General features: G+C 33.3%; 2 protein-coding genes across 2 annotated transcripts in view; one reads left to right on the top strand and one right to left on the bottom strand.

Annotated features, from left to right (window-relative positions):
* LOC123700648 (Bardet-Biedl syndrome 5 protein homolog) overlaps window positions 1–15658 on the top strand; it is a 216404-nt gene that overhangs the window by 18447 nt on the left and 182299 nt on the right. The gene's annotated exons all lie outside the window — the stretch shown is intronic.
* LOC123701013 (neural cell adhesion molecule 1-like) overlaps window positions 643–15658 on the bottom strand; it is an 81989-nt gene continuing 66973 nt past the window's right edge. The window contains exons 12-17 of the mRNA XM_045648421.1: window positions 9978–10151; window positions 8319–8468; window positions 7978–8083; window positions 6460–6608; window positions 2647–2756; window positions 643–657 (exon numbers count right to left, since the gene is read on the bottom strand). Coding sequence (XP_045504377.1) covers window positions 643–657; window positions 2647–2756; window positions 6460–6608; window positions 7978–8083; window positions 8319–8468; window positions 9978–10151 — 704 coding nt within the window. The remainder of the gene's footprint in view (window positions 658–2646; window positions 2757–6459; window positions 6609–7977; window positions 8084–8318; window positions 8469–9977; window positions 10152–15658) is intronic.

The raw sequence follows: 15658 nt of genomic DNA, 5'->3' as shown, positions 1-15658 counted from the left end.
TCTTAAAATATTCCATGTGAAGTTATACTGTAAAACCATTTCTGTAAAAAAAAGAAACATTAATAACTGTTGAAGGTACTTTTCTTTTCTTTTAACAACTTTTTGCAGACACAGTAGGTATAACATTACTCCAAAAGTGATAATGCGCATAGAAATCTTCGTCACTGTTCGGCAGCTGTCATAATATTCCCGGAGCGTCCGAAGACGATATGTATATAGAGTGGTTAAATGCATTCATTTTCTTCACGCATAATTAAGTAAAATTTGTTTAGTCAAATGAAATACATTTTGGAAATACGACAATCAGCGAAGATTTGCATGCGCATTAATAATTTTGGAGTACTGTACAGTAATTAGAAAAAGTAATTACCTATGTGAAATTTAATAAATTACGAATAGTCTATAACTCTATAGGTACGCCTTTTTATTAAAAAAAAAATAAAAAAATACATAGTTATAATAATGTTCTAACAACCATATTAATAATTTAGTAGGTATAAATACGTAGTTTAGTGTTTCCAAAACGCATTATGATATGGAAGAATTCGTCTAAATTCACTTAGGCTAAGCGTTGGCATCATCATTTACTTATTTATTTACATTTATTTATTTATTTACATCACTCGTCCCGGCTCCCTTATGTTATCTCGGCGGCATCTGGAAACAAATATTCATTTAGTTTTTCGCAAAAAAATTACAAATTTCTTGTTTGGCACAAAAATTCAGTAGAAGAAATTATGTTTTATTAACGATTTATTTTTTCTATTCTTGTAATTAAATTTATTTAAGCACTTAAAACAACAGTAACGTAATTATATTATAAGTTTTCTTGTGCATACCTGTAATTGGTGTATACATCATAATAATATTCGATAGTTGTTTAGTTTTAATTGTGATAATTTTCATGTGTACTCTGTTGGTATGTCTAAATTAAATGAATAAATAAATAAATAAATTTTAATTCTTAGAATTAACTATTTGGATTAGAACTTAGACGTTATAATAACTAAATTCTCTTGGAGTTGCGGTTAGATGTCTCAATAATATACATAGTTGAAAACATGATCGTTAATAAGTAGTTATTTAACCAAAATATAGGCAACGTAATAATACATATATTTATTTATTCAATTTTATGAGAACTGGACTTATTGTGAAAATAACAAGGTAATAAAATTGATATTTCTAAAGCATTAAAATCGCTTGTTTGAAACACGGCAAAACATTTTTTTAACTAAATTTTATACGTCATTTTCGCCTTATATTTATTTTTTTATCGCCAACATTTCCAAATGTTAATTTGCTACGAAGTAAACGCACTGAATCTAAAAATAATTAATAAATACATCACTATTAACTGATTCATAAAATGAAATTACACAACTGTAATCGATATTTTACACTAACTAAATCTGTACCGAAAAGCCAGCATTTAACCACACATTAGTGAACTAGTAATCATGTTAACGGTAATTATTTTATTGAAGTTTCAACGACCGCCGCGGGGCCACTCAGCGTACTAAATAATTATTACTGTGATGTGACGTCGGGTTTATTACCTGGGGATAAAGTTCCCTTCAATCATATCTATACTAATATTATAAAATTAAGAGCTTGTTTGTTTATTTGAACGCGCTAATCTCAACTACTGCTCCGATTTGAAATTTGAAAAATTCTTTCAGTATTAGAAACACCTTCTCTCGAGGAAGGCTTTAAGCTATATAATATTATCATCTCGCTGAGCGTAAAACCGCGGAGCACAACTAGTAATTATTACAGTGATATGACGTCAGGTTTATTATTTATTGTTTATTGTTTGATCGCGCTAATCTCAGGAACTACTAATCCGATTTGAATAATTATTTCGGTGTAAGATAGCCCATTTATCGAGGAAGGCTATATATCATCACGCTCAGACGAACAGGAGCGGGTAAAACCGCGGAGCACAGCTAGTAAATACAGAATAGAATAGTGAATCCGTAACTTGTTGAGTGAACAAGATAATCTGAATGTCGATTAGTCAACACGAAACTAGCAATTCGTAGAACTCAGTAATTAGTATATATGTTGGGGATTTGTTCATCTTAATATTATAATATAAAACTTTTCTATTAACAACTAGCGGTCCTCCCCGGCTTCGCCCGTGGTACATAGGTCCATTCACGTTTTCTCTACATAAGAACCATCCTCGTACTTGAAGGAATATAATAAAAAAAAAAAATTAATTAATAGATAGAGTGATTCAAGAGGAAGGTTTTAGTATATAATTTATTAGGTTTTAGACAAAGCGGGCGAGGCCGCGGGCGGTAAGCTAGTAAATAATAAATAATAAATAAATAGTGGCTAAGAGTGTAGTTGGTATTTAATTCAATAAGAAATATAGAAAAAATGACATATTGGCTACATAGTACATAGTGTATTAGGTTCTATCCTCAGACCGGCTGAATTGATTTTGATGATATTTTTATAATAAATATTGTGTTAGTGAAGTGATAACTGATAAGTTACTAGCAGAACAACGTTTGCCGGTTTAGCTTGTCCTTTTCTTTGGATAACACTATATTTATTATAAAATATCATTAAAATCAATTCAGTCGGTCTGAGGATTATGGAAAAAACAAATGAAAAGTTAATACAATACCATACCATATCATCATGTGGTGTGTGCATGGCGGAAGGTAGCGGGTTGGCTTCCCGGATGATGTAGCTCGTATTGTCACTGGATTCCAACACAACACGAGGCCCTTCACCTTCTCCTGGTAAATTATGAATGAATGAATAAAAAATATTAATTGCCCACTTAATTCAGTTTTAGAGAATTCTAAATTGTTCTTTCTTTCTTCCTTTATTATTACTGTATTACTTTTTTATCCGTACTAATATTATAAATGCGATAACTCTGTCTGTCTGTCTGTTACTCAATCACGCCTAAACTACAAAACCAATTTGCATGAAAATTGGTATGGAGATATTTTGATACCCGAGAAAGGACATATAGGCTACCTTTTATTGCGAAATATGTACCACCGGCGAAGCCGGGGCGGACCACTAGTTTCATATATTTACAAAACAAGAGCGATACAAGTAAAAACAGAGGGCGGTCTCATCGCTATAAGCGATTTCTACCAGACAAAAACAAAGCTTGTATCTGTTTTTTCCGGGTATCCGTAATTAATAGGTTAATTCGTAGAAAACTGTAGCGATAAGATAGAATAATCATTGTAAGTTATTAATTCTGAAACGTAACGTAAAAATACAGCTTTGTTTTCAATTGATATTACAACTTGTACGGGCTAGCCGTACATCCTGACTCAGCGCTTTACACGATCCTATTTCATTACGGTGACAAGAACATCTTCACCCAGTCAGTCTGCGCTCGCGGCTCGTGTAAAGCGCTCGGGGTGTATGCGCTATATCAACTATCAATTAATATCATCAACTATCAAATATCATTAATCATTTATATCATCATTAGTTTAGAGTATCAATCAACAATAAAGTAGTGATCAAAAGCTATAACTGGTTTTACATCAAACTATCAATCTATCAATTTATCAACTAAACGAGTGTATGGGATATCATATGATGGGCCTTAGGCCCCGTTTCCACCTGCAAGTAAACTTCTGCGAGAACTGTCCGACAGTCTGTCTGACAGCAGCTTGCATGTGTAAACTATGTTGCAAGTTCTGTCGCGACAGTTTGTCAAGCGCTTCTTGCGAGAAGTTGCGACAGCATGTGTAAACATGACTGCGTCTACTCGCGACAGATCTCGCAGCTTATCGGTCTAGTTCCGTATATCTCGCAGCAAGCTGCAAGTGTCGCCCGCACGGCTTTTGATTTATGTTTATTTGAAATTAATGAGTCGTGAATGCTCTTGTGAAAAATGAAGAAACTATAAAGTCAATAGGATTATATGAGGTCTTAAGATGGAATAATGTGATTATTTTTTGAAAATGAAATGAAATGAAAATTTATTTGTTGAATTGTGGTTACAAAGTTTTTATAATAAATTTCATGTCCGCACAATTCACCAACAAATTGGCATACAATATATTTATATTATGCTTATCTAATTTTATAATTTAACTAAGTTATTACATATTTAAACAATATATTATTTACATTAGTTCATTAGATCATTTTACATTAAATAGTACACATTATAAATTATAGTATACGATTTATTTCACAAAATAGAATAGAAAAATTGTGACAGTAATTCCTATCCCGTCACTCGCAAGATCGTGTGTAAACACTTCCGCGATAAGTTGCGATAGTATGATCCGCGAGCTTCTCGCACGACATTTATTGCAGCAATACATTGCAGGAAATGTAAACGACATTGCAAGTAACTCATGCAAGACTTCCGCGAGTTTACTTGCAGGTGGAAACGGGGCCTTAGACAAACGTACGTAACGCCATGGAATAGAAACTGCTAACGCTAATTATTGACATAAGCTCATGACATTTTGGTAATGGTTCGATCATACTACCAACGACGCAGACGACCACGACCAAAGTTCCAATCTTGCCGAAATTTGTTCAAAATCAATATTAAAATCTCCCGTCATTCTGGTACTCAGGAATAAAAAAAATTCGAGGTCAATTAATAAAAAGAAATAGGGTTTTTTGCGATTTTCGCCGAGACGGTAAGTTTATCATACAATCACCTGAACCAAAATTGTATATAATCTAATTATCTATAAAAAAGGTTAAATACATTTTTTTCTAGGAGCCACCGTTTCTATGAAAAACCTGTTTGTTTATCCATTGATCTCAAATTTTTTTTTCCAAACACCAATACGACAGGAAATTCTTAAATTTCATTTTTGTGTTTTGCACAATTTTATTTAATTGCGACTGGATGAAAATTTTGTTCGTGGTCGTCGTTGTCGTTGGTAGGGTGACCTGATTCCTTATGCAAAACATCATACGCTTATGTCAATTTCTATCGATAGCGTATTCTATTCCTTGGCGTTTTGCCGTTTGGCTAAGGCCCCATATCAACTCAGCAGCCCATACACAACTCATTAAGAAGAACCTATTCAAAAGCCTACATAATCATTATATTTTATTTATTTATTATAAAACAATTAGATGACAGCGATCCAATCATGTTAGTACGTAACTTATAAACTAATGTTAGTAAATATTAAAATATACTAAAAATTATCAGTTGATGAGGCACCTTATACGTAAACCTGTCGCTTTGAATGGACAAGTTTACGCACAGTGTCCCATGAAAGATGACATGTATCTCTCATTGAGATATACATATGGAGACGACATTGCCTAAATCACGCATGTTCCGCTCAACATAAGCCATATGGCGTAACTGCACGCTCATTTTTTATTTGTTTTAAAGTGAAACGCATCAAATATGCCTTCGTGTGTGTTACGATTGCACAAATAATACAAATAATACGGAAAAGTGCAAAGGAATAACTTTCATCGGTATGTACCTAACTAGATAATAATTTTTAAAACTTAGAGCAAAAAAATGGCGCACAGATTTTGTTCGTGGTGTCTCCTCCATACGTAGTAATATTATCTCAATGATATCTCTCCGAAATTATCATCATGAGACTGTTGCGACTGCGCCGCATTTATGCATAAAACTTTATAAAGAGGCCATCCATTAATCACGTGATGTTTTTTTTTTGACATTTTTTGACCCCCCTCCCCCTTGGTGATACGTGGTGAGGTTTAAGACTACCCCTCCCCCCTCCCCCCTATATCACGTGTTTGTTTTCTTACCTGCAAAGAATCTATTTTTTATTTATAAAAAAATACTGGTATAATTATCATCTAATTTTATTATAGAAAATTAAAGACTACTATAATAAACGTTCAGTGGTAGACAGAAAGATTGCAGTTTGTTTTTGAATGAAATAAAAATAATGAAAGAAATGCGAAAAAGTTGTACGCGTTTGATTAAAAATAAATACATAATATGTAACGCCGCTTTTCGGTTGAGTATCGCGCGCTTGCCGAAAAAATAAATACACGTGATATATTACTTTACCCCCCCTCCCCCTTGTGATATTTCGTGATTTTTTGATGGACCCCTCCCCCCCTTTCGAGCCTCACGTTATTAATGGGCAGCCCCAAATCAGATATCTATATCAAATATCACAACTACATTTAGGTACGTGCAATATCATTTTTTTTTCATATGCCCAAAATCTACACCAAGCAACGCCGCAATAGTTCCTCCTTATTGGAATTCGTTTCCCCCATATATTTTACAGTCTTAAAGCTATATTTGTATTTACCATTATAATAGTTCACATACCATATTATTATAATTAATTAACACAGCTTTTAACCGAATCTCTACATTTTATAAAGCATCATTATGTACATACTTTGAACTCCATCTTTTACTCACTCTTATTGTATGGAGTCAAATTTTCAAATCAATTTTTTTCATACAATTTGGATTGGATTTCTACTCACCAAGTTTTGGGTTCAATATATCAGGTTTGGTCTCCAGCTTCTCTTGGTTGTGTGTAGTGGGGTAGGCTATGAGGTACCTCCTCCCTTGAGCGTCTACTTGCACCACGCTTTGGCAAGGCCTCTTACTGGTTGTTGAGGTTTCGTTGCGCCTAAGATAAGGTATTATTTATTATTTATGTTTAGAATTTTTTAAAGAATAAAAAAATGATAGAAGGCGGGCTTCGAACCCGCGTCTTTCGTCGGCGACAACGCCTGACTTTCGGCCACCGGTGATCCCTTTTTTTCTGATCTTGCATATGAATGATGCATTGAATCCATATGCATGTATGATAATATCAGGTAATACTTATACAAATAATAAAATAAATAAAATTGTAGTTCCTATCTCAATATTGAAGAATCTATAATACAAATATCATCATATTTGTATTATACATTCTTAATGAAAACATTTGATCTCGTTTACCTCATTATAACAGATGTATCGCAGTTATTATTTTCCCCTTTTATCCTTATTATTAAACTAAAAACTTATTTGTTTGTGGAATTGTTGGCTACACTAGCTTTAATAACTTCACCATGAGCTTAGAAAGGGCAAACGATTATAAATTTTTGAGATGATTAAAATTCCATGATAATTAGGTACACTTGTGTCAATATCCTCTATTACCTAATTAGACAGTGTGTTTGTTTAGATAGCAATTATAATGAATCAATCAATGATCTTAATTACCTAGTTATGCATATGTGCTCTAATATAATATTTTTTAAACAGACGCTTTTTCAAATATTAATCGTGATATTTGACGTTCAAAATAATACGAAAGCCATATACGAAAAGGCATTTTATATAAAGCTTACATAAAAGTAAAATTATGTACAAAAGACATGATATCCATAGTACTCTATATTGCCTGTGGATAAATAACGACGAAATACATTTTCACAAATCAAAAACGACGAATACATTAAATATTTTTGAGGTTAAACAAGCAATTTGCAAAAATATAATAATTTCAACATCACAATTTGGGAATGATATAAAATGTACAACACGTACGACCAAGCTATTTCACAAATGAACATGGCCGATACGTTTTCAGATTTTAAAACTAACTTTAATAATTTTATTGTTATATAAATCCATTTTTGGGAAACATGTTTTGTAAATTAATATTAAATTTTACTGAACTGGAGTTTAAAATAAAATTATATTTACAATTTGTTATTGGTAATAATAAAATTAGGAAACATGAGAAAAATGTATACAGAAAAATGTTTTAAAAACGGGTACAAGGGGTAGAAAAAATCGATCTTTTAGCAGGATTCGAGCCCTTGTCTTTCGCCATTCCAGGGAGACGTCTGGCCACTATGCCAGAGCAATCGAATTGTAACTCTTTCGGTTTATATATTATGTGTCTTCTTCGGTTTGCAAACGTTTAGTCCCCACTACAAAATATATGAAAAAATGTGTCGTCTGCGCCGTATAAAGGAAACCGCAAATAAATAGGAACTTACTTCTTAAACACCAAAGCTACAATAGCAACTGCTGTAGTGAGCACCGCCACTACGGCTGCAAATGCCCCCGCTACTGGGAACTTCGCCATCATCCTTGTTGTTTCTTCTGTTGGTAAACACATCGTATTATTAAAATGTATTAGCTATGATTAATATGATATCTTAATCTGACTACTCTTTAAATCAATCTTTTCATTGTAACGCAGATGTCAGCTCAGAAGCGACCGCCTTCATAACAGTAGGTATCAAGATTAGTCTGTCATTACCATCCTAGAAACTAATATTTCGTTCCTACACAATTCCTAGATCAATACAATTAATAAAAGGTCAAAATTACTTACCAGTATGTTTAGCGGCATCCTTAAAGACCAGTTCCCTCAACAGTACTGGGTCGGATACGCCCTTATTGTTCCGAGCGCTGACTGTCAGCATCTCGTCTTCGCTGACTGACTCCAGCACTGACCAGCTGATATTCAGCCATACTACGAGGTCTGTTGGAAAAAGTTATTTTGTGGTTCTAAAAAAATTAAAACTAGATAGTGTGGGTTTGATTTGAGTAAAATTTCTCGACTCACTTGGTTAGTTGGTAAGGACCCGCCATAATTTTGTATAGAAGTTTTTTTTAAATATAACTGTGTTATTTTTCACTTCACTTACATCATAATATAAGTTATAATTACATCATAATATAATATAAGGCTGGTTGCAGAGCTTGACCGACCATCAGTGCGTACGTCGGTTGCGCTTATCATATTATGTATGGAAATTCATCAAACCGTTCATAGCTAGACCGACCATACGCACGCGTATTGTCATGCGCATTAGTGTCATAGTCATACAATTGTTGATGCGTATCGTCAGGACCGACGGTACGCACTGACGGTCGGTCAAGCTCTGCAACCAGCCTAAGTATACATCATATATAAGTTGTGTCACTACAATAATGTGCTGTTAATTGAGATTTTAATGCTACGTGTTAATATAACATACATGTAATTATTAAAGTGATAGCCAGCTTTGTGAATTTGTGATAAGATACACTTTGTTAAGTGTATATAGCTACAATACTAGTATTGCCTGTTTCAATAAACGTGTTTCAATAAAAAGTTTTAACCCGTCAGTTATATTCTCAAATCGAAAAGCAAAAATAAGCATTTTATTTCCACATGGAGTCGATGTCATCAGATTTCGTATAAAAGAATGTCAGTGTCCACCTCGTATGAAATCGTATTGTGGACTGAAGTTTCTATTTTTTATCGTTTACAGAGTTTTTCTATCTAATTGGTCCGGCGATATTTCAGTTTCGATATCGACAACTACATTTTTTTCTGTCATTCATACGTGTTCATACTCCGAAAAAGGCTTATATTTTTACGTAAACTTTTACAAGTATTTAAGAATACAATATACACGATCATCGCTTGTTTATTTAGATACAATGCAACACTCACGACTTTCCTCAATCTTTTTCTGGCTCGAATGTTTGTAAAATTTTCCAGAAACAACATTAGATATTATAAAAAAAATGTGTGCGTGTACTAGTGTACACACGTAAGAAGTGAAACTTCTTTATGACCCTATTTTTCAAAAAAATAATTAACTATATGCAACTTTACAGAAATACGTCGCATCACGCGTGGTAGGGATAAGAAAAAGATGGCGCGTAACGGAAAAATGTCACGCGTAACGAAAAAATGTTATACTAAATTTTTTTTCAATCCCGATAAAGAAGTTTCACTTCAAAAAAAAGAGTGTGTGTACTTATGTACACGCGTTAGAAGTTATACTTCATTGGTGTATGGAAAAAATACTAGAATATACAACTTGAACATAGTTATCAATTTTCATATCACCTAGAACTAACTTCATGCTGTTAAATTTAGGTGTCGGTGTGCGCGCGCATCGTAAAAATTCACTCTCTTAATTTTTCTCCATCGCGCCAAAAGAAGTATAGCTTCAAAAACCTATATAGTAAGTCTTTTTTTTAACTAAATTCTTACCATGCATGCTAGCAGTACTATTGACCAGCAGTCTATTGGTATCACCAACTGCTTCTAACGTGAAGTACTGGTTCAGACCCCCGTCGTACCCTGCTATGCACCTCACAGAGAGGTATACCTCCTTCTTGGTCACCACGCGGTTGGCTGTGCAATTCCTCGGTGGGGATGGACGAGCTGAAATAATGGATTATTCTAGAACCTTCTAGAACTTTCGGGAACTTTCGAGAACTTGTGACATATTCTGGGGCAAAAAAAGATGTTGAAACTTATTGAATTAAATAGAATAGGCAGGTAACTGTAAAGAAAATAATGACCTTGGTTAACTGATGTCTTATGTAAATTTAAGTGAACAAAACTAAAACAACGATCATACCTATGTATCTAATTTCAAGTTTAAAGAACTTACTCTAATGAATGTCAGCTACAAACAAAATTAAAAAGTTTATTTGTGTGTTTTATAATATAAATAACATTGAACATTAGAAAGTAGAAAATAAACAACTATTTTTAAATCACAAACATACTTATACTTTATTATTTTATTTGTATCTCTAACAAATAACTGTCCATATCGCTTTACTAAGAACTTTATTGCACCATTGTACATTCACAAACATGTACCCTTTGAAAGGGCTCGACGTCAAAGAGTTGAGGACAATTCATTTCCTCGTCACTTCGCAACATCATACCTGGCTATCTATCGAAAAACTCAATGGACGCGCGACAATTCAAAGTCACTGGCAAATAAAGTGAATAATAAAAAAGACTAAAGCTTGGCCTCGCCTTTGTCTGGTCATTGCGAAATTCTGGGATGGAACTAAATTCTGCTAGCATTGAAACTGTTTCAGTGTGCCCGAAAGAATTATGCAGGAGATTAAAATCTATTATAGCTATTGTGAAGAATCAGGCTTTCTACCAAATTGTTACAAAGAAAAATCTATCGTAGTACCAATACGGCCAATCTATACTAATATTATTAAGCTGAAGAGTTTGTTTGTTTGAACGCGCTAATCTCAGGAACTACTGGTCCTATTTGAAATATTTTTTCGGCGTTACATTTATCGAGGAAGGCTATAAGGCTATATATCATTACGCTAAGATCAACAGGAGCGGAGCCACGCGGATGAAACCGCGGAGTGCAGCTAGTGTCAGATATTTTTCTGAGTATCTGTTAAAGTGGTCACGTGTTTTGAATTGCGTTAATAACTTTTCTACATCTATCGTCCAAAATCTCATTTAAATTGAATTAAATATTAAGTCACATCAGTTATTATTTAGCAATAATAATTAATTAATACCATAGGATAAATTCGCAATTGGATCCCAAATCCTATTTTAGAACGTATCTGCAACTTGATATTGAATGTGTGATCTACATCATCTAAGTATCAGGATATCAGAAGATGATGCATTACTAACTGAATGTCGATTTAGTATTGTGTGTATTAGTAGCAATTTATTTATACCAAAGTAAATAGATATAATTTTCAGGATTAGGTCAGTAGCATATCTGCATATATAAAAAATGAACTCTCATAATGGATTTCTTAGAGACTGGAATTCTACTCGACTCACCAATTATTATAATTTATCATAAGACCACACAACTCGGAATTACTGAAATTTCCTAATAATCAACATTCAATTAAGCGGTCGATAATTTACATTATTTATAAATCTAAAATTTTAAACTACGTTTCACTTGTGTCCTACATCCTGCCAACTGACTGTTATGATACAAGCGAAAAAAATTATCCAGAACATTTTTTTTTCTTCTTTTTCTCAACCAGCCTTATACGTGACCACGTGTCTCGATTAATTCCACTCAACGGTAAGTATCTATGAAGTGAAAAGTTAAGGGAAGCTGTAAATTGCATGTAAGTTTTCTCGTTCCGAACTTATTGACTGTTTGCTGAACTTCGGACGTATTTTAAAATATTTCGGTCCACACAAGTTGCCGTGTTTTTAGACGAACTTTGGTATTGCGAAGTTTGACTTGATATTTTTTTGTTTTTGCTTGTTTGTTGGATATCCGGATATATTTAGAAAGTTATGAGTTCAGTTTTGGAATCGATTTCGTTCTTTACAATCAATATGAAAGAAGGATAATTACAATCTGAAGTTAGGTAAAAGAAACCTCTGGTAAATAATTATACTTGAAGAAGTAATTAAGTATCTAGAGTTAACAGTTTTGCGTGACCAAATAGTAAAAAAAATAAAAAAAATAAAAATAAATATGTATTTATTTATAGGTTATAAATGCAATTAAAAAAAACCGTATCATAGAATAAGATTTTGGAACTCCTTTCTCACTTCACAGAAATATATTTAAAATATTTATAAATTGCTGTGATAAATTGCATACAAATGTGACAATGTCACTATAAAAATGACAAAGATTCTCTCTATTACTTTGTGCAATTGTTTATCTTTGTTTCGTTGTAATTTCCTAAAAGCAGTTTTAGCGCGGTTTTAGCATTGTTGTCGTTCTATGTTTTCTTCGCGATTTGCTATGCGATAAATATTTTTATTTAAATTTCAAACGAATGGCATTGCAAATATTTCGTGCCACTGCATATAAGGACACTTCACTCTAGAAGTTATTAAAATTTTTGGAAACGAAATGTGTTAGTTACTACGAAATGTATATATATATATTGTTTAAGTTCATTTATACATTTGGTTAAATGGGTCATTTAAAATTAGCATTCTACTTCAATACTTGTTTAGCTAAACTTAGTCTACATAAGTATGCTCGAACTGTTTATATTCCACTATTAAAATATACCTACTGTTTTCGTAAAATATAGGCAATGATTCGTTCGACTAACGTTAAGCTCTATAACAAACATTTATTGTTAGGACCATTTAAGATCTTGGCATGACAGAACATCTACTTTTGAGAAAGACGTGAAATGCATTTACCCTATACCCCAAGGGACACAGGATTTCGTTTGTAAAATTCTAAACTCTAAGCTGTTGAACATTTTAACGTAGAGGTCGAAGTCAGACGTTACTTTCTATTATATTTCTATCACTATCACTATATAGTATAAAGCAAAGATGCCTCCCGCGTGTGTCCTCATGTCTGTATGCTTAGGTATGTAAAACTACACAACGGATTTTGATGCAGTTTTTTTACAAGATAGAGTGGTTCTTGAGGAAGGTTTAAGTAAATCATTTGTTAAGTTTTCTACAAAGCGAACGAAGCCGCGCGCGGAAAGCTAGTTTTCAAGTAGGTAAGTATATGTAATTTGCCAGCAATGTAACTTTTCCAAAATTGCCAAAAGAAAATCACACAAACTTTCCATGAACCCAATTCGATATAGAAATAACGAAACAGTAACTTCTCCAATTTAGCCTGTTTCCATATTCATAAAATAATCAGACTAAGCCGGACCTCGTAATACATTTATTAGTTGTAATATAGTTGATAAAATTGATATTAAAACGTGGTATTAGAATCCACGCAAAAGGCATCCCTATAGCAATTCCAAGTTAAATTGGAATTTCTGTTAAGAGGCTTAGTTCATTAATATCTCCATCAAGTTAATAGTTTATATTCGTGTCTAATTTTTCCTTTAACTGCCTACGCATCTTGTACTCTGGAGAATCGACTCTGTGGAAAAAGTGACCAAATTGCTGGGAACTGTTTGAGGTAATTTTAATAAATAATAAATAAATATATCGGGACAATTTTCACACACGGCACGATCTGGTGCCATACTAAGCTTTCGCTTGTGTTATGGAAACCAGATGGCTGATAAACATACATATATATAATTTTAAATAAATACTTATATAGATAATTAGCACCCAGACACAGAGCAAACATCTATGTTCATCGCACAAACATTTGCCCCGGGTGGGAATCGAACCCACGACCTCTGGCTTGGAAGGCAGGGCCACTACCAACCAAGCCAACCGGTCAGTCATTTTATCAGGAAATTCTCTAATTTTAACACATCATCATCAGCTTATGTTCCTTCTAGTGTGTATTTTAGTGTATCTACATTATAACAATGTACATACTATTTGGAAACTACAAAAACATTACACCCTTTTCCATTCATTATGTATTACAAGTGCACTCAGAGTTGACTTCAAACTCAACCATTTATTTGTTCAACTACTTCTAAGTTCTAGCACTCCAGTTCTTTCAAAACTATCTGGAAGAAATCCTATTCTATTTGATATCTTCAACCTTTCACAGTCATTTTAATATTTTAAATCACCAAATTCATATTTTCTAGTACAATTCAATGTAACAAAAAGACCCGTGAACTTTTATCCTAATTTTCTATGTCCACGAGCAAAGGGAACTATTAATTAATATTAAAAGTTTAAAATTATTAGCCGAGATTAACTTTGTAACTATATAAATTTCTCCATCTGCGAATAGCCCAACTGATTATCAAGACGGGAAATCGGGGGCTTTAATTGAGTTGTAAAATTAGTAATTTACGAATTAACTTCGAGACTCGTATTTTAAGATATATTGACACTGCGAAATGTGCAATTGAAATGCTACTTTACGGTTCATTAGTATGGTTTATTTTTGCTTTGTTCTATTTTATCCTGCTCGAGTCAATTATTTGTGTGCTTTTGCAATGGATAGAATAATTGTAATCTTGCTTCTATTCACTACTTTGTAGGAAAGAGGTACCTATTTTTATATAGGTATGTTATAGGTATTTATAAGACGCATCCAAAAAAGGTGACACAAAATTACATAAATACTTTATGCACACAAAAACACACATATACCTAGGCTTGGACTTTGATTAGGACAAAAAAGACGTGTGGCACTCGGGGACTGCCGCGGTAAAGCTATTGCATAGCAAGCCTTCATGCCACACCTCCGTGCCCGTCCCCGTGGGGAGCTTTGTAGGGAGCTTGAGGTTTTTTTTCGTTACGGAATTTCTGGATTCGGTCCCCGCGCTCAAGGCCCGCGATAGAAGCTATGCAATAGCTTAACAAGGATAAAATGCTTAGGTACAATAATAAATACACACATTCAATAATTTGTTGTATAAACAAACAGTCATAAGAGAACTTGGAAACTGCACTAAAATGTACCCTTTATATAGATATTAGATACATAATGACAGATAGTAAAGTGGAATATCTTAAAATATTCCGACATCGTCCAACTTAAACGAAGTCATAAGACTTGAGAGCTTGAACTTAAGTTTTTATGGATTAAGCTAACACTTGAGTTGACTGTCATTACTCCTCGCGTAAAATCTCGATTAATTGGATTTTATATCGTTTGCAAATCGATTAGTTGTCAAGCAAGACGATTTGATTAACCTGTCTAGATAGGGTGCGTTTTTTTTGAGTTTATGCATTAAATATAAATTAAATACACAAATAGAGGAAGGATTTATATTTATGTATGTAAAAAATAAAATCAAAAATTGCTATATAATCACGTTCAAAAATTGTTTACCATAAAAAAGCTACGTCTTTACCGTATATCATAGCGTTTTTTATCCCCGATTAACGCAGCTGAAGACGGGGCAAGTAACTAGTATAGTATTAGGTACTTATAATAGTAGTATTACTTTTCACCCTCAATTTCAAATGTTAATCGAAACATGCACAGCTGTTCCACCTCTATGGCTATTTTAACCTCACCTATTTTGAGCCAAATTCACAAATAGTAAGTTTGTATTACA

The sequence above is a fragment of the Colias croceus genome, chromosome 20 (genome assembly GCF_905220415.1).
Source record: "Colias croceus chromosome 20, ilColCroc2.1".
Taxonomy (NCBI): domain Eukaryota; kingdom Metazoa; phylum Arthropoda; class Insecta; order Lepidoptera; family Pieridae; genus Colias; species Colias croceus.
Note: the sequence above shows the minus strand (reverse complement) of the source record. Positions and strands in the feature narration are given on the sequence as shown.